The sequence below is a fragment of the Coregonus clupeaformis genome, chromosome 15 (assembly GCF_020615455.1).
Source record: "Coregonus clupeaformis isolate EN_2021a chromosome 15, ASM2061545v1, whole genome shotgun sequence".
NCBI classification, from domain to species: domain Eukaryota; kingdom Metazoa; phylum Chordata; class Actinopteri; order Salmoniformes; family Salmonidae; genus Coregonus; species Coregonus clupeaformis.
In genome coordinates this window covers 48,706,177-48,731,095 of record NC_059206.1, presented here as the reverse complement: position 1 = coordinate 48,731,095, position 24,919 = coordinate 48,706,177, and the positions used below count along the sequence as shown (strand labels likewise).

The 24,919-nt window shown below is 46.8% G+C and overlaps 1 protein-coding gene across 1 annotated transcript; it reads left to right on the top strand.

Annotated features, from left to right (window-relative positions):
• The first annotated feature begins 16,517 nt into the window (after positions 1–16,517).
• LOC121582821 (procathepsin L-like) lies at positions 16,518–21,682 on the top strand. Its single transcript, XM_041898937.1, has 8 exons — positions 16,518–16,622; positions 18,376–18,514; positions 18,781–18,903; positions 19,518–19,670; positions 19,948–20,172; positions 20,446–20,614; positions 20,886–21,003; positions 21,251–21,682. The coding sequence occupies exons 2-8, from the start codon at positions 18,386–18,388 to the stop codon at positions 21,348–21,350; spliced, it is 1,017 nt and encodes a 338-aa protein (XP_041754871.1). The 5' UTR covers positions 16,518–16,622; positions 18,376–18,385; the 3' UTR covers positions 21,351–21,682.
• The last annotated feature ends 3,237 nt before the right edge of the window (positions 21,683–24,919 follow it).

The window sequence follows — 24,919 nt, the reverse complement described above, 5'->3', positions numbered from 1 at the left end:
CTTGGTCTGCCTCTTATGACGATCGTGACAGAAGATCCCACCATAACAGGACCAAGCAGCGTGTCCAGGAGCAGACAGCCTGGACTTGGGAGGAGATCTTGGACGGGCAGGGATCCTGGACTTGGGAGGAAATCCAGGCCGGAATGGATCGCCGTCCGTGGGAGGAGACGGTGGAGGCGCGCCATAGAGTGGCGCAGCGGCGCCAACCGTGCCGACGTCGGGCACGCAAGAGGCAACCCCAATAAAAAAAATTGGGGGGGCACACGGCATGGACGACGGGACTGCTGGAGGCAGCTACAGGGCGAGATTGTGGACTAGGAGAAAAGGCCACCAGGTTACGGGGGCCATTGGTCATTAGAGGGAAGGAGAGTGTAGAGGCACGGCGAGAGGTACTGGGGTGTGTTACCAGTCCGGTCCGGCCCGTTCCTGATCCCCGCACAAGGCCAGTGGTGTGTGTTCCCAGTACGGTCCGGCCTGTTCCTGTCCCTCGCACCAAGCCTGTGATGCGCGTCGCCAGCCCGGCCCGGCCTGTTCCTGCCCCTCGCACCAAGCCTGTGGTGCGCGTCGCCAGCCCAGCCCGGCCTGTTCCTGCCACTCGCACCAAGCCTGTGGTGCGCGTCGCCAGCCCGGCCCGGCCTGTTCCTGCCCCTCGCACCAAGCCTGGGGTGCGCATCGCCAGCCCGGCCCGGCCCGGCCTGTTCCTGCCCCTCGCACCAAGCCTGGGGTGCGCGTCGCCAGCCCGGCCCGGCCTGTTCCTGCCCCTCGCACCAAGCCTGTGATGCGCGTCGCCTGCCCGGCCCAGCCTGTTCCTGCCCCTCGCACCAAGCCTGTGGTGCACGTCGCCAGCCCGGTCCGGCCTGTTCCTGCTCCCCGCACCAAGCCAGTGGTGCGCGTCGCCAGCCCAGTCCGGCCTGTTCCTGCTCCCCGCACCAAGCCAGTGGTGCGCGTCGCCAGCCCGGTCCGGCCTGTTCCTGCTTCCCGCACCAAGCAAGTGGTGCGCGTCGCCAGCCCGGTCCGGCCTGTTCCTGCTTCCCGCACCAAGCAAGTGGTGCGCGCGTCGCCAGCCCGGTCCGGCCTGTTCCTGCTCCCCGCACCAGCCAGTGGTGCGCGTTCGTCAGCCCGGTCCGGCCCGTTCCTGCTCCCCGCACCAAGCCAGTGGTGCGCATCGCCAGCCCGGTCCGGCCTGTTCCTGCTCCCCGCACCAAGCCAGTGGTGCGCGTCGTCAGCCCGGTCCGGCCCGTTCCTGCTCCCCGCACCAAGCCAGTGGTGCGCGTCGTCAGCCCGGTCCGGCCCATTCCTGCTCCCCGCACCAAGCCTGTGGTGCGCGTCGTCAGTCCGGCACAGCCCGTGCCTGTTTCACCGGTGCCTGGTCAGTTCCTGATCCCCGCACAAGGCCAGTGGTGTGTGTTCCCAGTACGGTCCGGCCTGTTCCTGTCCCTCGCACCAAGCCTGTGATGCGCGTCGCCAGCCCGGCCCGGCCTGTTCCTGCCCCTCGCACCAAGCCTGTGGTGCGCGTCGCCAGCCCGGCCCGGCCTGTTCCTGCCCCTCGCACCAAGCCTGTGGTGCGCGTCGCCAGCCCGGCCCGGCCTGTTCCTGCCCCTCGCACCAAGCCTGGGGTGCGCATCGCCAGCCCGGCCCGGCCCGGCCTGTTCCTGCCCCTCGCACCAAGCTTGGGGTGCGCGTCGCCAGCCCGGCCAGGCCTGTTCCTGCCCCTCGCACCAAGCCTGGGGTGCGCATCGCCAGCCCGGCCCGGCCCGGCCTGTTCCTGCCCCTCGCACCAAGCCTGTGGTGCGCGTCGCCTGCCCGGCCCAGCCTGTTCCTGCTCCCCGCACCAAGCCTGTGGTGCGCGTCGTCAGTCCGGCACAGCCCGTGCCTGTTTCACCGGTGCCTGGTCAGGTACCGGTCAGCTGCTCCACACCGGAGCCTAAGCAATCCGCTCCACCGATGTCCAGTCCAGCTCCAGCCAGCGGGACCAGACCAGGGGCGCTACAGGGGGTTAGTTAGAGGGTGGTGGTCACGCCCGGAGCCGGATCCGCCTCTGAGGCGGAATGCCCACCCGGCCCCTCCCCTGTTGGGTTTAGTTGGCGCGGTCGCAGTCCGCGCCTTTGGGGGGGGGGTACTGTCACGCCCTGGCTCTGGGGACTTTTATATGTTGAGCCAGGGTGTTAGTTTCTATGTGTTAGTTTTTGGGTGTTAGGTTCTATGTTTCGTTTTCTATGTTCTTGTTCTAGTTTATGTGTTTCTATGTTGGCCGGGGTGGTTCCCAATTAGAGACAGCTGTGGCTCGTTGTCTCTGATTGGGAACCATACTTAGGCAGCCTGTTGTGCACTTGTCTTTTGGTGGGATCTTGTTCCGTGTAGGTTTGTGTTTATGACCGAGGACTTCACGTTTCGTTTTGTTGTTTTGTTATTGTTATAGTACTCAATAAAAGATGTACGCATATCACGCTGCGCCTTGGTCTGCCTCTTATGACGATCGTGACAAGAGATTTATCCAACAGTCTATAATTCTGTAGTTACCATAAGGTAGGTTACATTCACACAGCAGCACTCAGCCTAGCAGCATGACTCTGACCTTACGGTACATGAGGTTCAGCTACCAGGTCACAGATGTATAAGGATACAAAGGACACAAGGAGATAATGTAAGGTCATAGATATAGGACACATTCTACCACTCCTGCAGCTGTAGCTTGTCAGGAGCAAATACTAAACATCTGATTTTCGGTGAATCTGAATCAAAGGAATCCTCAAAAAAATGCTTAAAACCATTGCGTTAAAGAATCCTAATCAGTCTTTAGCTGATGACTCAAACTATCTACAGACGTAAATTTGAGGCTGTGTCCCCTTCTCTCTTCCATCCCTCTATCCCTCCCTCCCTCTATATGTTTACAGCAGGCAGTACGTCAGACCCTGGCCTGTTTCAATAGTTTACTCTTAGACACGAGCCCACCTCTGAGTACTAACACTAAACCCTAAACCCTCTGTGTCTTTGTGGTTGAAACAACAGGACCACCTCATACTAATGATAAAACATACAGGACAATATACAGTGCATTCGGAAAGTATTCAGACCCCTTGACTTTTTCCACATTTTGTTACGTTACAGCCTTATTCTAAAATTGATTAAAAAATTTAAGAATCTCATCAATCTACACACAATACTCCATAATGACAAAGTGAAAACAGGTTTTTAGAAATGTTTGCAAATGTATTACAAATAAAAAACAGAAATACCATATTTACATAAGTATTCAGACCCTTTGCTATGAGACTCGGAATTTAGCTCAGGTGCATCCTGTTTCCATTGATCATCCTTGAGATATTTCTACAACTTGATTGGAGTCAACCTGTGGTAAATTCAGTTGATTGGACATGATTTGGAAAGGCACATACCTTTCTATATAAGGTCCCACAGTTGACAGTGCATGTCAGAAAAAACCCAAACCATGAGATCAAAGGAATTGTCCGTAAAGCTCCGAGACAGGATTGTATTGATCTGGTGAAGGGTACCAAAAAAATTCTGCAGCATTGAAAGTCCCTTGGTCAGGGAAGGGACCAAAAACGCGATGATCACTCTGACAGAGCTCCAGAGTTCCTCTGTGGAGATGGGAGAACATTCCAGAAGGACAAACATCTCTGCAGCACTCCACCAATCAGGCCTTTATGGTAGAGTGGCCAGACGGAAGCCACTCCTCAGTAAAAAGCACATGACAGCCCGATTGGAGTTTGCCAAAAGGCACCTGAAGGACTCTCAGACCACGAGAAACAAGATTATCTGGTCTGATGAAACCAAGATTGAACTCTTTGATCTGAAGGCCAAGCGTCACGTCTGGAGGAAACCTGGCACCATCCCTACAGTGAAGCATGGTGGTGGCGGCATCATGCTATGGGGATATCTTTCAGCAGCAGGGACTGGGTGACTAGTCAGGATTGAGGGTAAGATGAACGGAGCAAAGTACAGAGAGATCCATGATGAAAACCTACTCCAGAGCACTCAGGACCTCAGACTGGGGTGAAGGTTCACCTTTCAACAGGACAACAACCCTAAGCACACAGCCAAGACCACGCAGGAATGGCTTCGGGACAAGTCTCTGAATGTCCTTGAGTGTCCCAGCCAGAGCCCGGACTTGAACCTGATCTAACATCTCTGGAGAGACCTGAAAATAGCTGTGCAGCAATGCTCCCCATCCAACCTGACAGAGCTTTAGAGGATCTGCAGAGAAGAATGGGAGAATCTCCCCAAATACAGGTATGCCAAGCTTGTAGAGTCATACCCAAGAAGACTCAAGGCTGTAATCGCTGCCAAAGGTGCTTCAACAAAATACTGAGTAAAGGGTCTGAATACTTACGTAAATGTGATATTTCAGTTTTTTATGTTTAATCAATTTGCTAAAATGTCTAAAAACCTGTTTTTGCTTTGTCATAATGGGATATTGTGTGTAGATTGATGAGGAAAAAATAACAATTTAATCAATTTGAGAATAAGACTTTAATGTAACAAAATGTGGAAAAAGTCAAGCGGTCTGAATGCTTTACGAATGCACTGTACATCAAGCAAGCATATTGTGAAATTATGCTAACAGTAACCTCCCCATCTATATGGATGATAACAGTTATCTAAAATAAACTACAATAGTTTATACTACAGGGTGTGATTTGTGAGACCATTGACATGACATTACATCCCACTTTGTCCGCAGCTCTGTAAGTCAACACACACACACAGTAGCAAGAGGAAAATAAACAGGCTAGGCTGTGCTCTTCTCCACAAAATCTAAATATTGACTCTGCAACCTGTAATCATACACAGTCTGGACAGAATAGCAATAAACATGTGTGTGTGTGTGTGTGTGTGTGTGTGTGTGTGTGTGTGTGTGTGTGTGTGTGTGTGTGTGTGTGTGTGTGTGTGTGTGTGTGTGTGTGTGCCAGTGCCACACAATTAAGATTTATTTAATTGGGATTATTATTAAAGCACTATGGCTTCTTTATCCGTGACTATTTGAAGTCAAGTTGAAATATCTCTTCTTTCCTTTAGTCTTTCGACACAAAGGGTTTCTACAGATGGGTATTGTGAGCTCAAGTCCTGCTGCACACACAGGCATCTGCTGTTAATTCTCATCCTTTTCATTTCATATGAATCACATACCAACATCTGACATCAAGGGACTTTTATCAATGGCCAGGAATAAAATAAAGGGAGCAATAAAAAATCCAATAGGTTCTCAGAGGAGCATTTATCCTGAAATGCCAAGTTTCCACTGAACTGAACTCATACATGACATCATAATAACAGCCATCAATCATCGCAATTACATGTGCGTGCATGTGTGGCTCTGTGTGTGTGTGTCTAAGTACGTCTGTGAAACTGGTCTGTGAAAAACACAAACTCACAAACCGGAAATTCGCACTAAAGCTCCCAAGCCCTGCAGTCTCATATCAGGCTGTGAATCTAGATGATTTTGGGGCTGAAATGGACCTCTCTGCTCTGTTGGTCCTAAGTTGTTTCCCTCCCTACAGTTTAGACATAAGAGCATTGTCTTTCAAAGCCCTGTTGTTCTACGGACTATAATGACGGCTTGCCCAAATAAACTGCCATTGAATGAGACTGTTGAGCTAGCATTGGATTTTTTCCTTTCTTTCTGGGTGAGTCTTTATGGCCCATTAGCGCCGTGGCAATGCTAAAACACTTCTGGCTCCGTTACACAGAGCCTGTATGAAACGTGTGTATCTGTGTGTGTAAGGGTGTAAGGGTGTGTGTGTGTAAGGGTGTGTAAGGGTGTGCTGCCGGTGCCAGAGGCAACCAGGGGAGTACAGAGAGCGCCGCGCCTGGCTAAGGACCTGAGCGTCAGCGGAGAGAGAGGGGCGAGAGAGAGAAAGGGGGAAAACCTTTGATTCAGGAGAGAATAGATGAACAGACAGACAGACTCCTCTTTCACTTGACTGCATGACCTCTCAGTCCGAACTGAAGGATGTTCCATCGAAGGGCTGATCCTTGGACAAACCCAAAACAAACACATCTGACACAACAGATGTCTTCCATTAATATATGTCATACACTACATTAAGCTACTACTATGAGCAAGGCCATTTTGATATTTGCTTTCATATTGAGAACATTAAACACAGAAGTAAACAAAGTAGCCAAGAGTTACTGTCTGTAGTGTGTTAGATGTACATCAAATGAGCAGGTAGCCTTTGGCTGCCTATACACTTTCTGCTTCTCTCTCTCTCTATTTCTCTCTCTAAAGTCACTGCTGAAAGATTGTCTCGAGACAGTAACCCTTTATGCATTAAAAGGAGAGAATGAATAAAGAGAGCTCTGAGTCTGAGGGCTTGCACAGTGCAGCAAGTCATTAAAACAGAAAGCCCCTTTGCCAACAGAAATATCGTTTCTCATTAATTGAGCTCGCATCTCAAGTTGTGCTTGTATTGTTTGTCTCTAGTTTCAGTACTGTGTCAATAGACTGCAGGCACTCAGAGCAGTGCAATGTAATGGATGTGTAGGCCTACGTTTGTGGACTCGTGTGTGTATGTGTGTGTGTGTGCATGTGTGTGTTCGTGGAGCAGTGTGTTTCAGCTCATGTTAATTTGAGAAGACTGGGCGGGCAGAGAGAAGCTGTGAAACTCGGCCTTCTTCAAAACAAACTTATAAAGTCTTTCACCCAGGAACATTGTGGTCAATATGAGAACTGTTTGAAAGTTCATTAGAGGAATATTATCCCTGTGTTTTTATTTTTACGTAGAGTGCATTTTGTTGAAACTGACAGAGAGAGGTGTAAGGTTAACATAGGGTTTTATACCATACACAAGTTTACCTCCCTTTAGTTTTCTTTCATTAAGTCACAGCCTGGTCTCATAGACTAGATGTAACAGAGTAAAAGTAAATCCAGGACACTCAAATTAGTATGTTAAGTTACGTTTGGTATGGTTACATAAGACAAAAGGTTACTTAAGGCAAAAACTTGAATCTCATCACGGACAACTTTAACATTTTAGATAATTAGCTACTTTGCATTAGCCACCTAGCCACCTAGCCACCTAGCTAATGTTAGCAACAACAAATTGGAATTCGTAACATATCATATGTTTTTCAAATTCGTAACATATTTCACGTTTAGCAAATTTCTAACATATTGTACGAATTGCAATTGTCACGATCGTCTTGAAGCGAAGTAGACCAATGCGCAGCGTGTTGAGCGAACATGATACTTTATTATATTAAAGCACAAAATAAAACAAAAAACGACTCGTGAAGTCCACGGTGACAAAGACCGACAAGGAACAAAAACCCACAAACACAAAGTGAAACACAGACAGTTAAATATGGCTCCCAATCAGAGACAACCAGCCGACAGCTGACACTCGTTGCCTCTGATTGGGAGTCACTCAGGCAAAACAAAGAAACAGACGAACTAGAACCCCCAACATAGATATACACCACATAGAACAAACACACTCTGGCTCAACAACTAGAGTCCATTAGCCAGGGTGTGACAGTACCCCCCCCTAAAGGCGCGGACTGCGACCGCGCCTCAAATAAACAGGGGAGGGCTGGGTGGGCATACCTCCTCGGCGGCGGTTCTGGCTCCGGGCTTGCCCACCACCCTCCAATAAACCCCCCATAGCGCCCCTGGTCCGGTCTGGTCCCGCTGGCTGGAGCTGACCTGGACCTAGCAGGAGCGGCTAGCTTCAGCTCCGTTATGAAGCCGTTGACCGGTACCTGGTTAGGCACCGGTGACCCTGGCATGGGTTGTGCCGGACAGACGACGCGCACCCCTGGCTTGGTGCGTGAGGCAGGAAAGGACCGGACCTGGCTGACGATGCGCACCCCTGGCCTGGTGCGTGGAGCAGCGACGGGCCGGACCGGGCTGACGATGCGCACCCCTGGCTTGGTGCGTGGAGCCGGAACGGGCCTCACCGGACTGACGACTCGCACCCCTGGCTTGGTGCGTGGAGCAGCGACGGGCCGGACCGGGCTGACGATGCACACCCCTGGCTTGGTGCGTGGAGCCGGAACGGGCCTCACCGGACTGACGACTCGCACCCCTGGCTTGGTGCGAGTGGCAGGAACGGGCCTCACCAGACTGACGACTCGCACCCCTGGCTTGGTACGTGGAGCAGCAACGGGCCTCACCGGACTGACGACTCGCACCCCTGGCTTGGTGCGAGTGGCTGGAACGGGCTGGACCAGGCTGACGACTCGCACCCCTGGCTTGGTGCGAGTAGCAGGGACGGGCTGGACCAGGCTGACGACTCGCACCCCTGGCTTGGTGCGAGTAGCAGGGACGGGCTGGACCAGGCTGACGACTCGCACCCCTGGCTTGGTGCGAGTGGCAGGAACAGGCCGGGCCGGGCTGGCGACGCGCACCGTAGGCTTGGTGCGTGGAGCAGGGACAGGCCGGACAGGGCTGGCGACGCACACCGTAGGCTTGGTGCGTGGAGCAGGGACAGGCCGGACAGGGCTGGCGACGCACACCGTAGGCTTGGTGCGTGGAGCAGGGACAGGCCGGGCTGGGCTGGCGACGCACACCGTAGGCTTGGTGCGTGGAGCAGGGACAGGCCGGGCCGGGCTGGCGACGCACACCGTAGGCTTGGTGCGTGGAGCAGGGACAGGCCGGGCTGGGCTGGCGACGCACACCGTAGGCTTGGTGCGAGGGGCAGGAACGGGTTGGACCAGGCTGACGACTCGCACCGTAGGCTTGGTGCGAGGGGCAGGAACATGCCGGGCTGGGCTGACGGCGTGCACCTTACACTTAGTGCGGGAAGCAGGAACGGGCCGGACCGGACTGGTGACGTACACCACTTGCTTGGTGTGAGGGGCAGGAACATGCCGGGCTGGGCTGGCGGCGTGCACCTTACACTTAGTGTGGGAAACAGGAACGGGCCGGACCGGACTGGTGACGCACACCACTTGCTTGGTGTGAGGAGCGGGACTGGGTTTCGTCATAACCCCCCGCTCCCTCAGCTGCCTACCGAGTTCCTCTCGTCGTGCCTCCTTTCTCACCCTTTCCCTTATCGCCTCCAAATGCTCCATCCTCTGCAACACTACCTCCTGCTCCCTCGTCGTCCCTGCCGTGTGCCCCCCCCTAAAAAATTTTTGGGGTTGCCTCTCGCCTGTCCGACGTTGACCCTGCTGACGCCGCTGCTCCTCTCTCCGTCGCCTCTCCACCGTCTCACTCCATGGCCGGCGATCCATCCCGGCCAGGATTTCCTCCCAGGTCCAGGACCCTTTCCCGTCTAATATCTCCTCCCATGACCAGGCTGCCTGCTCCTGGACACGCTGCTTGGTCCTGTGTTGGTGGGTTTTTCTGTCACGATCGTCTTGAAGCGAAGTAGACCAATGCGCAGCGTGTTGAGCGAACATGATACTTTATTATATTAAAGCACAAAATAAAACAAAAAACGACTCGTGAAGTCCACGGTGACAAAGACCGACAAGGAACAAAAACCCACAAACACAAAGTGAAACACAGACAGTTAAATATGGCTCCCAATCAGAGACAACCAGCCGACAGCTGACACTCGTTGCCTCTGATTGGAAGTCACTCAGGCAAAACAAAGAAACAGACGAACTAGAACCCCCAACATAGATATACACCACATAGAACAAACACACTCTGGCTCAACAACTAGAGTCCATTAGCCAGGGTGTGACAGCAATTCGTAACATATTGTACGAATTGCAATTCGTAACATATCATACTAAATGGAGTGTCTTGGATTTACGTACAGGATAATACTAAATGCTCTGAGACCAGGTTGCAAGTCAAGTTATAATTTGTCAGAGTAGGCTAAACTTGCATCTAGTGTGTGAATGTACAGTGTTTCTGTTCATGGTAGGCCTGGGTTATACTTCTGAGCTGACTACTGTTAGAGGTCGCCCTCTAGTGGGAAAGAAGAGGAGAAGCTGAAAATGAAAGTTGAGAGTTAAAAAAATAAGTGCATCAAACACTGAAATGCTAAGATTATTGGAAAAATAACACCTAAAATGTTTATGTTGCTTTCTGACCCTATCATTTTTAGGTCCTGTTTAGAGAAGCAAACACAAGTCAATGATAGGCTAGATACTGTATATTACGGATTACAAAGGAAGACCCAGTCGTGATCTGCCCAACAATGCCTCTCTACCAGACGAAATCAATGCATTTTATGCACGCTTCGACAATAACAACATTGTGCTGGATGTGAGTGCTGTCACGGACCCAGAGGACTGGGTGATCTCACTCTCCAAAGCCAGCAAGACCGCAGGGCCAGACGGTATTCCAAGGTGCGTTCTCAGAGCATGCGCAGAACAGCTGGCAGGCATATTCACTGTAATTTTCAACCTCTCCTTGTCCCAGTCTGTAATGCCCACAGGTTTTAAGATGACCAACATCATTCCTGTTCCCAAGAAGGCCTCATGCCACAATGACTATTGCCCCGTTAGCACCCACATCTGTAATCATGAAGTGCATTGAGAGGCTGGTTATGGCACACATCAACTCCATCATCCCAGACACTCTAGACCCTCTCCAATTTGCATACTGCCCCAACAGATCCATAGACAACGCAATCTCAATTGCACTCCACAAAGCCCTCACCCACCTAGATAAGACGAATACCTGTGTGAGAATGCTTTTTATTGACTACAGCTCAGCGTTCAACACCATTGTCCCCTCCAAGCTTGTCACCAAGCTTAGGACCCTGGGACTGAACCCCTCCCACTGCAACTGGATCCTGGACTTCCTGACGGGCTGACTCCAGGTGGTGAGGGTAGGCAACATCACCTCCGCCAAGCTGACCTTCAACACAGGGGTCCCACAGGGGTGTGTGTTTAGTCCCCTCCTGTACTCCCTGTTCACCCATGACTGCGTGGCCATGCATGACTCCAACACTATAATCAAGTTTGCTGACGACTCAACGGTGGTAGGCCTTATCACCCGCGATGATGAGACAGCCAACAGGAAGGATGTCGTTGACCTGGAAATGTGTGTGTGTGTGTGTGGGGGGGGGGGTCCCAAATCATTAAGGACTTAAATTGGTCCACACACAAACGCACAGTCGTGAAGAAGGCGAGACAGCACCTCTTCCCCCTCAGGAGGTTGAAAAGGTTTGGCATGGGCCCTCAAATCCTCAAAAAGTTCTACAGCTGTACCATTGAGAGAATCTTGACTGGCTGCATCACTGCTTGGTATGGCAATAGCACCGCCCTCGATCGCACGCCGCTACAGAGGGTGTTGCGGACAGCCCAGTACATTATTGGGGCCGACCTCCCTGCCAATGTACAAAACATTAGGAACACCTTCCTAATATTGAGTTGCACCCCCTTTTGCACTCAGAACAGCCTCAATTCATTGGGCATGGACTCTAGAAAGTGTCAAAAGCGATCCACAGGGATGCTGGCCCATGTTGACTCCAATGCTTCCCACAGTTGTGTCAAGTTGCTTGGATGTCCTTTGGGTGGTGGACCATTCTTGATACACACGGGAAACTGTTCAGCGTGAAAGACCCAGCAGCGTTGCAGTTCTTGACACACTCAAACCGGTACGCCTGGCACCTACTACCATACCCCGTTCAAAGGCACTTAAATACACTGCTCAAAAAAATAAAGGGAACACTTAAACAACACATCCTAGATCTGAATGAATGAAATAATCTTATTAAATACTTTTTTCTTTACATAGTTGAATGTGCTGACAACAAAATCACACAAAAATTATCAATGGAAATCAAATTTATCAACCCATGGAGGTCTGGATTTGGAGTCACCCTCAAAATTAAAGTGGAAAACCACACTACAGGCTGATCCAACTTTGATGTAATGTCCTTAAAACAAGTCAAAATTAGGCTCAGTAGTGTGTGTGACCTCCACGTGCCTGTATGACCTCCCTACAACGCCTGGGCATGCTCCTGATGAGGTGGCGGATGGTCTCCTGAGGGATCTCCTCCCAGACCTGGACTAAAGCATCCGCCAACTCCTGGACAGTCTGTGGTGCAACATGGCGTTGGTGGATGGAGCGAGACATGATGTCCCAGATGTGCTCAATTGGATTCAGGTCTGGGGAACGGGCGGTCCATAGCATCAATGCCTTCCTCTTGCAGGAACTGCTGACACACTCCAGCCACATGAGGTCTAGCATTGTCTTGCATTAGGAGGAACCCAGGGCCAACCGCACCAGCATATGGTCTCACAAGGGGTCTGAGGATCTCATCTCGGTACCTAATGGCAGTCAGGCTACCTCTGGCGAGCACATGGAGGGCTGTGCGGCCCCCCAAATAAATGCCACCCCACACCATGACTGACCCACCGCCAAACCGGTCATGCTGGAGGATGTTGCAGGCAGCAGAACGTTCTCCACGGTGTCTCCAGACTCTGTCACGTCTGTCACATGTGCTCAGTGTGAACCTGCTTCCATCTGTGAAGAGCACAGGGCGCCAGTGGCGAATTTACCAATCTTGGTGTTCTCTGGCAAATGCCAAATGTCCTGCACGGTGTTGGGCTGTAAGCACAACCCCCACCTGTGGACGTCGGGCCCTCATACCACCCTCATGGAGTCTGTTTCTGACCGTTTGAGCAGACACATGCACATTTGTGGACTGCTGGAGGTCATTTTGCAGGGCTCTGGCAGTGCTCCTCCTGCTCCTCCTTGCACAAAGGCGGAGGTAGCGGTCCTGCTGCTGGGTTGTTGTCCTCCTATGGCCTCCTCCAAGTCTCCTGATGTACTGGCCTGTCTCCTGGTAGCGCCTCCATGCTCTGGACACTACGCTGACAGACACAGCAAACCTTCTTGCCACAGCTCGCATTGATGTGCCATCCTGGACGAGCTGCACTACCTGAGCCACTTGTGTGGGTTGTAGACTCCGTCTCATGCTACCACTAGAGTGAAAGCACCGCCAGCATTCAAAAGTGACCAAAACATCAGCCAGGAAGCATAGCAACTGAGAAGTGGTCTGTGGTCACCACCTGCAGAACCACTTCTTTATTGGGGGTGTCTTGCAAATTGCCTATAATTTCCTCCTGTTGTCTATTCCATTTGCACAACAGCATGTGAAATGTATTGTCAATCAGTGTTGCTTCCTAAGTGGACAGTTTGATTTCACAGAAGTGTGATTGACTTGGAGTTACATTGTGTTGTTTAAGTGTTCCCTTTATTTTTTTGAGCAGTGTATTTTGTCTTGGCAATTCACCCTCTGAACGCCACACAAAATCCTTCTTTAACCTGTCTCCTCCCCTTCATCTACACTGATTGAAGTGGATTTAACAAGTGACATCAATAAGGGATCATAGCTTTCACCTGGATTCACCTGGTCAGTCTGTGACGGAAAGAGCAGGTGTTCCTAATGTTTTGTACACTCAGTGTTGAACGCTTACTTACTTTCTTGTGTTCTTCTTATTTCTATTTCTTGTGTGTTTTTGTTCTACCTTATGTTATTTTTAGTATTGCGTTGTTATTGATTACTGCATTATTGGGTTTAGAGCTTGCAAGAAAGGCATTTCACTGTACTTGTGCATGTGACATTAAAACTTGAAACTTGACTCTATGGTCATGACCATGTTACATTGCCTGCAGTACACTTCATTGCTGACAGGTGGAGTAAGTGCATCTGTTTCTGTTAGACTGTGTCAGCAAAAAGTTTGAAGATGCATGGATGAGGTAATGGTCAGTACTGCATTGTTATCAAAACATACTTTTTCCACCACTGCCTATTACCACATATCTACAGGTAGATTCAGCAGCTACCCAAGAAGATAATCTATCCCTCTCCTGTGTGATTTTGTTTGTCCAGTTGGATCAGCGACTGTAGTGTCCTATCCAATGTCAGAGACAAACAATCCTTTTGAATGAATCAATTCATATAAAATGTGCTTCTAATCCGACTGTAACTATTAGAGTGTTTTGATAACAATTATCTATTTCACTCCATTAATCGTTGATGATGTAGACTTTATTTTCTTACCGGTAACTTACTGTATCATTATTATTCCTTCAGGCTATATTTTGCTGCAATTGCAAACACCCATTTACAAAGTATTTGTTGTTGTTTTGTCTCGTTCAGAATACTATAGTCAAGTTCATTAGGTTCACAGGCAGTATTTCCTAAAGCTGACAAGGCAAAGGTGACATGACACAATAGGCGTTGATCAGAAACAAGGTCTTGATCAGTGTGTTTCTGCGAGTTTCTTTAAAAATAGATGCATAAATGCTTTATCATTTCATCTGTATGTGGTCAAATGCACTGTGTGGAGGGCAGGAGAGGCCTACCTATATCAATTCAAAGTTTATTAGTCGCGTAAACAGTTTAGCAGTTCTTATAACGGGTGCAGCGAAATGCTTACGTTACTAGCCATTGCGCACTATTCAACGTCAATTCAACGTCTATTCCACGTTCCTTCAACGTAATTTCATTGAAATGACATGGAAACAATGTTGAGTCAACCAGTGTGTGCCCAGTGGGTAGCTCCTAACAGTGCAGTACAATGTCAAACAAGTAGACTATACAAATAATAAAACAATTAAATAAAAAACAAGAAATCAAGAAATGTCAGCAGGAATCCAATTAACAACCCAAATAGCACTGTAACAGTAATCCAAATGCAATCTATACGTGTATATAAACTGGATGAATTTACACAAGATATACTAAGAATGATATGTACAACAGTAGATATAGCCTATTTGAATTAGCTATGTCAAGAATCCAGTATATAAATAAACACGCGGTGTATCCTCTTTCCAATGTTAACTACGTAGATCGATGGCAACAGCTTCTTGATGACTGCTTGATGTAGATGAGGAGGCCTCCCCACCTGAAACGCATACTTTTACACAGGTCAGTTGTCAGAGTAAATATAGAAATAGGTAAACAGTGACTAGGGTTTCTTGGTGGATGAGAGAAACTTGACTTGAACATCCCACTACAGGTAATTCCACAATTGTCAGTGTGATAATTTGTTGTAGTGATGATGGGTAGGAAGAAGCTAGGCCGAGTGTTTCTGTATTGGCTAACGAAGGCCACGTTTGACGTGTTGGTCCACCAGACTTTTCGCGCATTTGGGCGTAAGTGTCTGGGAATGAGATTAGTTCGACTGTAATCAGTGTCAGCAAAAAGTTTGAAGCTGCATGGATGAGGTAATGGATTATTATCAAAACATTCTCATTGGTATGATCGCGATCAATACTAGGAGCTAACGGTTATCATAAATAATTATCATAATTATAAACCTAATGAAATATTCAGTACCCATTCATTCATTTTTTTCTTCAGTTATCAGTTTCAATCAACACTACTTCTCGACTGCATTATACTGCGAAGCACTGTAATTGTGATAATGAATGCTACACTGTAATTGTGATAATGAAATCTACTCTGATTGTATTTAGAGAGAGAAACTCCTTAGGAATGTGTGTGATTTCCCTGTGTTTCTGTAGACACACCAATACCAATCAAGAGTCCTATCAGTAACCAGATATCTACAGGTAGATTCAGTAGCTGCGCAAGAAGAGAAGATAATCCATCCCTCCCGTTCTTCCTGTGTGATTGTGTTTGGTTGACAGGCATTATTTCATATCACTGACAAGGAAGGCAAAAGCGACATTACACAATAGGTAATGATCAGAAACGATGTATTGATTATTGTGTTTCTGTGGGTTTTGATCTAGTGGGTTTAATCAGTGATATAGGTACATAAATGCTTTGTCATTTAATCTGTATGCGCTCCAAAAATGGTAAAACAATATGATCGAAGTTTAAAAGGAAAACGAAAAGAGAATATGCAGATGAGGTAGAAAAACCCTGAACAGCTTGTAAGACACCTCCCCCTTTCAAATTAAATTGGAATGATTATTTACAAGCCCATTAGAACTTGACACAGCAGACACACACAATAATTAATCAGTATAAAGAATGCATAAATTCGCATTTATTTTAGCATGAACTTTTTTATGTTAAAAACATATGCCTAGGGCCCTGAATCAAATACAATTGATTTATAAAGCCATTTTTACATTAGCAGATGTCACAAAGTGCTTATACAGAAACACAGCCTAAAACCCCAAACTAACATGATGGTGTGTATCAGGTAAGTAACCTACTGCTGAGTCAAAGAATGATGGCACGTTATTTATCACTTTGTTCCTAAATTCATGTCATCCTTGTGCAGTGAACATGCCTTGCCTTTTTATGCTGACAATTTCTTTGTCATTGCTGTATGAATTGCAGCGTGCCATGCTATCATGTCCTCGGCGCTGGCACAGATAAGAGAACTGTTACAAAGTAACAGAAAATGAAAGAATGTTAAGGGAAACTGATTCGATGTTACAATGTATCATTTTACTCTTTGTTTCCCAGTAATCTAATCAACTCCTAAGGTTTCATCAAATTCCGCTGAGGGATAAAACGGTCACGTGTGCAGGAATCACATGCTGGGATATTTACTCGGGGGCCGGACCTGAGATTTTTAAAGTCCTCTTTCAGCCAATCCCAGGCTATGCTGTGTGATAGCGAGTCCCCTTTCAGCCAATCACAAGCCCCCCTACTATTACGACATATAGCTGGCTGTATAAAGTGTTGTTTCTAGACGATACTTGCTACACAACAACAGCAGAAATCATCACACTGCTACTGCAAATTGTCGTTAAAGTAAGTATCGCTCTAGATCTATTATGTTGTTTCTACAGCGTTAGGTTTGTCTCCTTATGGACGTTTACCAGGGGCATTTGCTCTTCGATTGATACAACGTAGACCTAACAACATTAGGCTACAGTTTCTGATGTTATTGCTGTCGGCTGTTACCAAACATTCCCTAGAATATCTCCGTGGATATCAACATTACTTGATATAATTTGGAATACCGGTAGGATAGTAACCTAGTAAAACGTTCCATATAACATTTGATATTTTTTCTTTAGTTGAATGGGCTTTGTCGAGCTAGAAATTTAGAGGGCTTTGTTTTGTTCTCACACAAATGGCTCAAGTGTTATCGTTTTATACGTTGCTACAATATAGCGAACCGTTACATTTTTGGAACTAGATTTTTGGGAGGCTCGATCTGAACTTTTCCTCAGCCACAACACGTCATTTCAACGTGGAAATGTGGCTAATATTTGGGTGAGATGTTAATGAATGAGATTTCAACCCATCTTAACCCACTCAAAAATACAGAAGTTTGTTGACTTTCAAATGTTATCACTGCTTTCAACCATCTAAAAGCACAACCAAAATCATATGGAAAAACCATGTAAGATTTTTGGTTTAGTTGTCATCTAAATGTGGTTACACTGCGCTTTCAACCGTTTATTTTAATTTTTTTAAGCACAACCAAGTTCAAATGGGAATACAATGTCAGCTGTTTTGTATTTATACAACAATTGACAGTCACTGTACTTCATCTAATAGCACAACCTCATGGCCTGGATTGCATTTGAGATTACATTAAAAGTACGTAGTGCCAGTGATCAATGCCATTTTGAGTCTATGTAGATTATAGCAATTGTGAATATCCCCAGACCTGCGATCTTGGCATGCTATCTTGAATTTGCATGATTAAATAAGACATTTTATAATAACAGTAACCTCAAATGTGGCACTGGATGTATTACTTATTTTACAGTTGAATAAATACTGTTACATTAGTTTAAGAGCCTTAACTTTAGGCTATTTACTGTTTTGCACAAACATATTTGTCAATGCAAAAAAAAAATCAACATTTGAAGGAGTTGTTTATTTTGTGCCACTGACAGTCTGGCTTTAATTCTAGTTTGTCTACACATTAATTATTGAAATGTTGGATTCACATCTCCATCTCAACCAAAAGTTAAAGAAAAAGTTTGATTTAGTCCTATTCTTTAACCTAGATTTTTTGTTGAGGGAGATGTGAATCCAACATGACTTAATTTAAGATTACATTTGACATCAACCAAAGCTTGAAACTCTGGGTTTTAGGTGAACCCTGGGTTGAATGGAAACAATAGCTGCTGATGACTTCGCAAATCCTATATACACCTGAATAGTGTCATTGATGATATTACTTGTAAAATATGGTTACATTTGTTCTGTTAAACCTATCCTTTGGAATGACTATGATAGCAACAGTGAATCTTAAGTTATTAAGAGATTTCTCTCAATCATTCTCACATACCACATTGGTAGTAGTCAGTGACATATCAAAGCTAGGCAGGGCTTGGTTAACCCTGGATGGGAGACCAAATGGATAGCTGTAGATAGCTCAACTCTCCAGTAGGAAGTACTGCCCAGCCTATTTATAAAAAAATATTCTGTTAATGGGTATGACGTTGAAGTTCTGACATTGTTTCAATGGTACAAATTCAACATTTCATCTATCTTCACACGGAAATACTAGGCTGACTGATGGCTCTGCTCTCTCCCTTCACAGCTGTTTTACCATGATGTCCCTGTACTTGGCAGTGTTGGTGCTCTGTATGAGTGCAGTGTATGCGGCCCCTAGGTTTGACTCTCAGTTGGAGGGCCACTGGCACTTGTGGAAGAATTGGCACAGCAAGAACTACCATGAGGTGGGTGTTTAAGCACAAGTAAGGGTGCACTTCCTAATAGGAATCCCATCAGTAGCTCCCAACAAGTGCCTCAAATTCAATTTGTAAGTCGCTCTGAATAAAAGCGTCTGCTAAATTACAAATGTAAATTGGTGCATTGGCATACATGTAGCTGTAAATTAATTAACTCAGTATATCATTAATTATTGCATGGATTGTGCCCATAGATCTGGGACAGTATATGATTGTGTATATTTTCTGACAGTTTTTTTCACTCATTGTTACAGAGAGAGGAGGGCTGGAGGAGGATGGTTTGGGAGAAGAACCTGAAGACTATTGAGATTCACAACCTGGACCACTCTATGGGAAAACACTCCTACCGTATGGGCATGAACCACTTCGGTGACATGGTATGAAGAACCACCTTGCTAAGCAGTGCTTGAAATGGATGCCGGTACTCATTCTGGGTGCAAGTATTGTTTATATGTAGGTGCAGGAACTCCGCAGTACTTTTGCGCTAATATTCTATATGAGGTGCAGGAACTCACGCAGTAGAAAGTTTGAAGTGCCGGTATCAGTTCTGGTGAGCTCCTGCCTAAGTCAAGCACTGTTGCTGAGACATTTTACTGTGGAGCAGGAGGTACAGTTCAGCAGTCTTGTCCCATGCTGTAGCTGAATCTTTTTGTCATGACATACATTGGCTACAGCACTTACAGTATGAAATATTTCACAGGCATTGACAACTAAAGCAGGAATGTATTCACTCACTGGTTAGGGTTCTTCCACTATCAGGTTCTTAAGGAAGATGATAATGATCCTGAGAAGGGAATGGAAATTGACTCCAAATTTTTTTTAAAGACTCATCTTTCTGGTTCAGTGCGTAACTTTGTGTTTATTTTATTTTTTACCGTCCTAAGACATAAAAAAAATAACTAAATGTTCCATTCAGATACTAACTTGCGAAACACCTCTGGCCAGGTAGACATTACATTTCAACATGTTTATCTGATTTCTTCCTCCCTAGACCAACGAAGAGTTCAGGCAGCTGATGAACGGCTACAAGCAGACGACTGAGAGGAAGTACAAAGGCTCTCTGTTTATGGAACCCAACTACCTGCAGGTCCCTAAAGCTGTGGATTGGCGAGAGAAGGGCTATGTCACTCCCGTCAAGGACCAGGTGAGTCCTGAATCATAAACTGCTGTGTCACTAAATAAATGTGGACTTTTCAGAGGTTTTACTTCTAGGGAACTGTCTGGTTTGGTTGTGTGCTTGTTACCCATGACTGTAATTTACAGTCTACAGAGGATAAGGTGGCAAATTGTGTATACAGATGGTTTATTATGTAGTTAATACTAATACATATTTATTACTTACATACACTGGCATAATATGCACATGTCAGTGAGTTCTCTGACATGAAATACTAAGATGTTTAACCATCTTTCCCCCTCAGGGCTCATGTGGGTCTTGCTGGTCGTTCAGTTCCACCGGCGCCTTAGAGGGCCAGCATTTCAGGAAGACTGGCATGCTGGTGTCTCTGAGTGAACAGAACCTGGTGGATTGCTCCAGACCCCAGGGCAACGAGGGCTGTAATGGAGGTCTCATGGACCAGGCGTTCCAGTATGTAAAGGACAACACCGGCCTGGACACAGAGAAGTCTTACCCCTATGTGGCCAAGGTAAGGCCCTGTGTTCTATTAGTCTGAATTCAAATATAATAGCATATAAAGATTCATTTATTCAAAGTAAGGCCCTGTTCTTTTAGCCTGGTCCCAGATTGTACAGTTTTAGCTGTATAACCAACTCCTGTGGTTGTAATTTTTGCATGACAATGACTAACAGAATCCCCATTGCTGTGGGATTTATGTCTCCAAGAATGACTGAATTGCTTGAATAATTGGAATATGTTATTTTTTACTAATCATGGCCACTGGCCTTTTCTGGTTACTCAGGATGATGATCCTTGCCACTACCAACCAGAATTCAGTGCTGCCAATGACACCGGCTTTGTGGACATCCCCAGTGGCAAGGAGCATGCTCTGATGAAGGCTGTGGCGACTGTCGGCCCCGTCTCTGTCGCCATCGACGCAAGCCACGAATCCTTCCAGTTCTACCAGTCTGGTGAGTAACAATTAGCGGTGGAACTTAACTTTATTCCCTACCTCATATTTTTGAGTAGCAGTGAGCTGTACTGGTCTGTCCTTTTCACACTAGCTAAGATTTACAAATGGTATTGTCTTTCAGAACTGCTGTCTTTCACGTAAATTGTTTGTTACCAATTTCTGCAAGCTAACTAGCTACATAACTAACTTTAGTTTTGAGATCCGGTGGTTTTACATACTCTGCGGTAAACCTAGCATCTTAGTCACTAATGTACCTGTCCTCTCTATAGGGATCTACAATGAGAAGGAGTGCAGCAGTGAGCAGCTGGACCATGGAGTTCTGGTGGTGGGATACGGTTTCGAAGGAGAGGATGTGGATGGCAAGAAATTCTGGATCGTCAAGAACAGGTACAGTACAGAGTATCTTCCTAGGATGTCTTTTTGGTTTGTTACACGTCACTACTACGGGAATGGTTAATTTCCTCATCAGGGAATATGCCTCTCTACAATACCATTGCCTTTATTTGAATACAGTGTTGGTGTTGTCCTGATACTATGGTCTAAGTCATTAATTTCTCTAAAGCAGCTGTACATCTCATTGTATAATTTCCTAATAACTTGGACTGCGGGACTAACCTATTTGTTTTTTCCTCAGCTGGAGCGAGAAGTGGGGAGACAAAGGCTACATCTACATTGCCAAAGACAAGAAGAACCACTGTGGCATTGCCACGGCAGCCAGCTACCCACTGGTCTAGTGTTCTAGAACCTGGAGGTTCTAGAACACTAGACCCAGAGTTTTAGAAACGCTTGATAAACGTTCTGAAAGGGCCATGATGACTACAGTGCTGCCTTAACTAAATCTGTGAAAGCTGCGTGAGAACCTGTTGCTTGGGTTTTAAACAAACACTGTTAGGGAATTTATGAAATTCTACCCATTTTGTTTTATACTCTATTTTATGTGTGTGTATGCATTTTGAGTCGCGTGAATGTTACAGGTGTAAGATCTGTGTACATTCGTAGTTTTCTGCTTTTACACCTGTTCTGTAAAGTTTTGTACATATGAGCAAAATAAACCTTTTAAAATTGATTTGTGTGGCTACTTTGTGGTACTAATCAACTACATGGGGAAACTACATTTCCTACAGATGTAGCTAACTTTTGAATATTGGCACTGTCTAGCAGCTATTATGACTCATCAATGAAGGCTATGACTCTCAGGAACTCAAACATGTATTGTTTCTTTCTCTGAAGCTCCCAGGCCATGCAGGTGTCGTTAGAAAGGACCGTGACACAACTGCAATTGAAAGCAATGCAGATTTATTTTTTAAAAATTCTACACATTCCCTACCTGAACTTTCCAAATCATTTTGAATGCTTTTCAGTTACTTTGATGCACATTTTCAAAAAAGATCTTCATTTCACACCTTATGGTTGCAGTTATCTGTACTAGAATGGCCATAATGGAAAGGAAAATAGGATATTAGTCACTGCCCGCAATATCCACATTGGTGCATCCCTTTCTGGTTTTTGACATTCAGTGTGTAGAAATGATAACTGACCTACAGTAGGAGTCGGAAGTTTACATACACCTTAGCCAAATACATTTAAACCCAGTTTTTCACAATTCCTGACATTTCATCCTAGTAAAGATTCCCTGTCTTAGGTCAGTTAGGATCACCACTTTATTTTAAGAATGTGAAATGTCAGAATAATAGAGCTTTATTTCTTTCATTACATTCCCAGTGGGTCAGAAGTTTACACTCAATCAGTATTTGGTAGTGTTGCCTTTAAATTTAACTTGGGTCAAACATTTCAGGTAGCCTTCCATAAGCTTCCCACAATAAGTTGGGTGAATTTTGGCCCATTCCTCCTGACAGAGCTGTTGTAACTGAGTCAGGTTTGTAGGCCTCCTTGCTCGTGCACACTTTTTCAGTTCTGCCCACACATTTTCTATAGGATTGAGGTCAGGGCTTTGTGATGGCCACTCCAATACCTTGACTTTCTTGTCCTTAAGCCACTTTGCCACAACTTTGGAAGTATGCTTGGGGTCATTGTCCATTTGCAACCAAGCTTTAACTTCCTGACTGTCTTGAGATGTTGCTTCAATATATCCACATTTTCCTTCGTCATGATGCCATCTATTTTGTGAAGTGCACCAGTCCCTCCTGCAGCAAAGCACACCCACAGCATGATGCTTCCACCCCCGAGCTTCACGGTTGGGATGGTGTTCTTCGGCTTGCAAGCCATCCCCTTTTTCCTCCAAACATAACGATGGTCATTATGGCCAAACAGTTCTATTTTTGCTTCATCAGACCAGAGGACATTTCTCCAAAATGTACAATCTTTGTCCCCATGTGAGTTGCAAACCGTAGTCTGGCTTTTTTATGGCGGTTTTGGAGCAGTGGCTTCTTCCTTGCTGAGCGGCCTTTCAGGTTATGTTGATATAGGACTTTTGCTGTGGATATAGATACTTTTGTACCTGTTTCCTCCAGCATCTTCACAAGGTCCTTTGCTGTTGTTCTGGGATTGATTTGATAACTGCGTGGTCCCATGGTGTTTATAGATTGTGCGATAAACCTTCGGGTAGACGCTGTCATGTGTATCCCCTGTCACAGGCTGAAACGGAGGCTATGGAAACATACGTCTCCGAGTCCCTGGGCCAGGGGTATATACGTCCCTCCACTTCACCCGCCTCCTCGAGTTTCTTCTTTGTGAAGAAGAAAGACTGCGGTCTGCGCCCGTGCATTGATTATCGATCACTGAACAAGGAGACGATTAGATTTAGTTATCCTCTCCCCCTCATTTCTTCAGTGATTGAGTCAATGCATGGGGTGCGCTTCTTCACTAAGCTAGATCTCAGGAGTGCATACAACCTGGTGCGTGTTCGGGAAGGGGATGAGTGGAAGACAGCATTCAGCACAACCACGGGGCATTATGAATACCTGGTGATGCCCTACGGTTTGATGAATGCTCCATCCGTCTTCCAGTCCTTTGTGAACGAGGTGTTTCAGGACATGCTTGGTTGCGGTGTGGTGGTCTACATCGATGACATCCTGGTGTATTCCGCTACTCGCGCCGAGCATGTGTCCCTGGTTCGCAAAGTGCTGGCCCGACTGTTGGAAAATGACCTTTATGCCAAGGCAGAGAAGTGTATGTTTTTCCAGCAGTCCGTCTCCTTCCTCGGATACCACATTACCACCTCAGGTGTGGAGATGGAGGGAGATCGCATTTCAGCCGTGAGTAATTGGCCGACTCCAACCATGGTTAAGGAGGAGCAGCGCTTCCTTGGCATTGCCAACTACTATCGGAGGTTTATCCGGGGCTTTGGCAAGGTTGCAGCTCCCATTACATCCCTGTTGAGAGGTGGGCCGTCCCGGCTCTGCTGGTCTGCTGAGGCTGACCTGGCCTTCAGTAGACTGCAGAGTCTGTTCACCCCAGGTGGGCCCTATCCTTCACCCGGTTTGATTTTACACTGTCATACATTCCGGGTACGAAGAACGTGAAGGCAGATGCACTGTCCTGGCTGTATGACACAGAGGAGAGGCCCAGAGACAACACCCCCATACTCCCGGACTCCTGCATGGTGGCGCCGGTAGTATGGGCGATGGACACGGATATAGAGCAGGCATTACGCACAGATCCATCTCCACCGCAGTGTCCAGCTGGGCAGCGGTACGTGCCTGCTCTTATCCGTGATCGTCTGAACTTCTGGGCACACACATCACCCTCCTCTGGTCACCCAGGTATCGGTCGTACAGTGCGCTGCTTGATCGGAAAGTACTGGTGGCCAACCTTGGCTAAGGACGTGAAGGTGTACGTCTCCTCCTGCTCAGTGTGCGCCCAGAGTAAGGCACCTAGGCACCTCCCAGCGGGTAAGCTACAACCTTTACCAGTTCCACAACGACCATGGTCTCACAGCGCCGGAGAAGATGGCTGCCGTTTTACAGCCCTCTAACCAATTGTACTATTATGTGTGTTTTTCCGCATTATTTGTAATTTATTTTGTACATAATGTTTCTGCCATCGTCTCTTATAACCAAAAAGAGCTTCTGGATATCAGGACAGCGATTACTCACCTCGCATTGGACGAATATTTTTTCTTCAACGAGGCGGCCGCGAAGGATATCATACAGACACCCGACAAGGCCCAAATCCCCGTCATTCGCGTGAGGAAGAGACGGAGATATCGCGGACGCAGATCCGGATGCCTTGTAAGGATCCGACGGCGAGCGAGTAAACTGCCTCTTCCATCAATCCTATTAGCCAACGTTCAATCTTTTGAGAATAAAATGGACGATTTAAGATTACGGTTATCCTACCAACG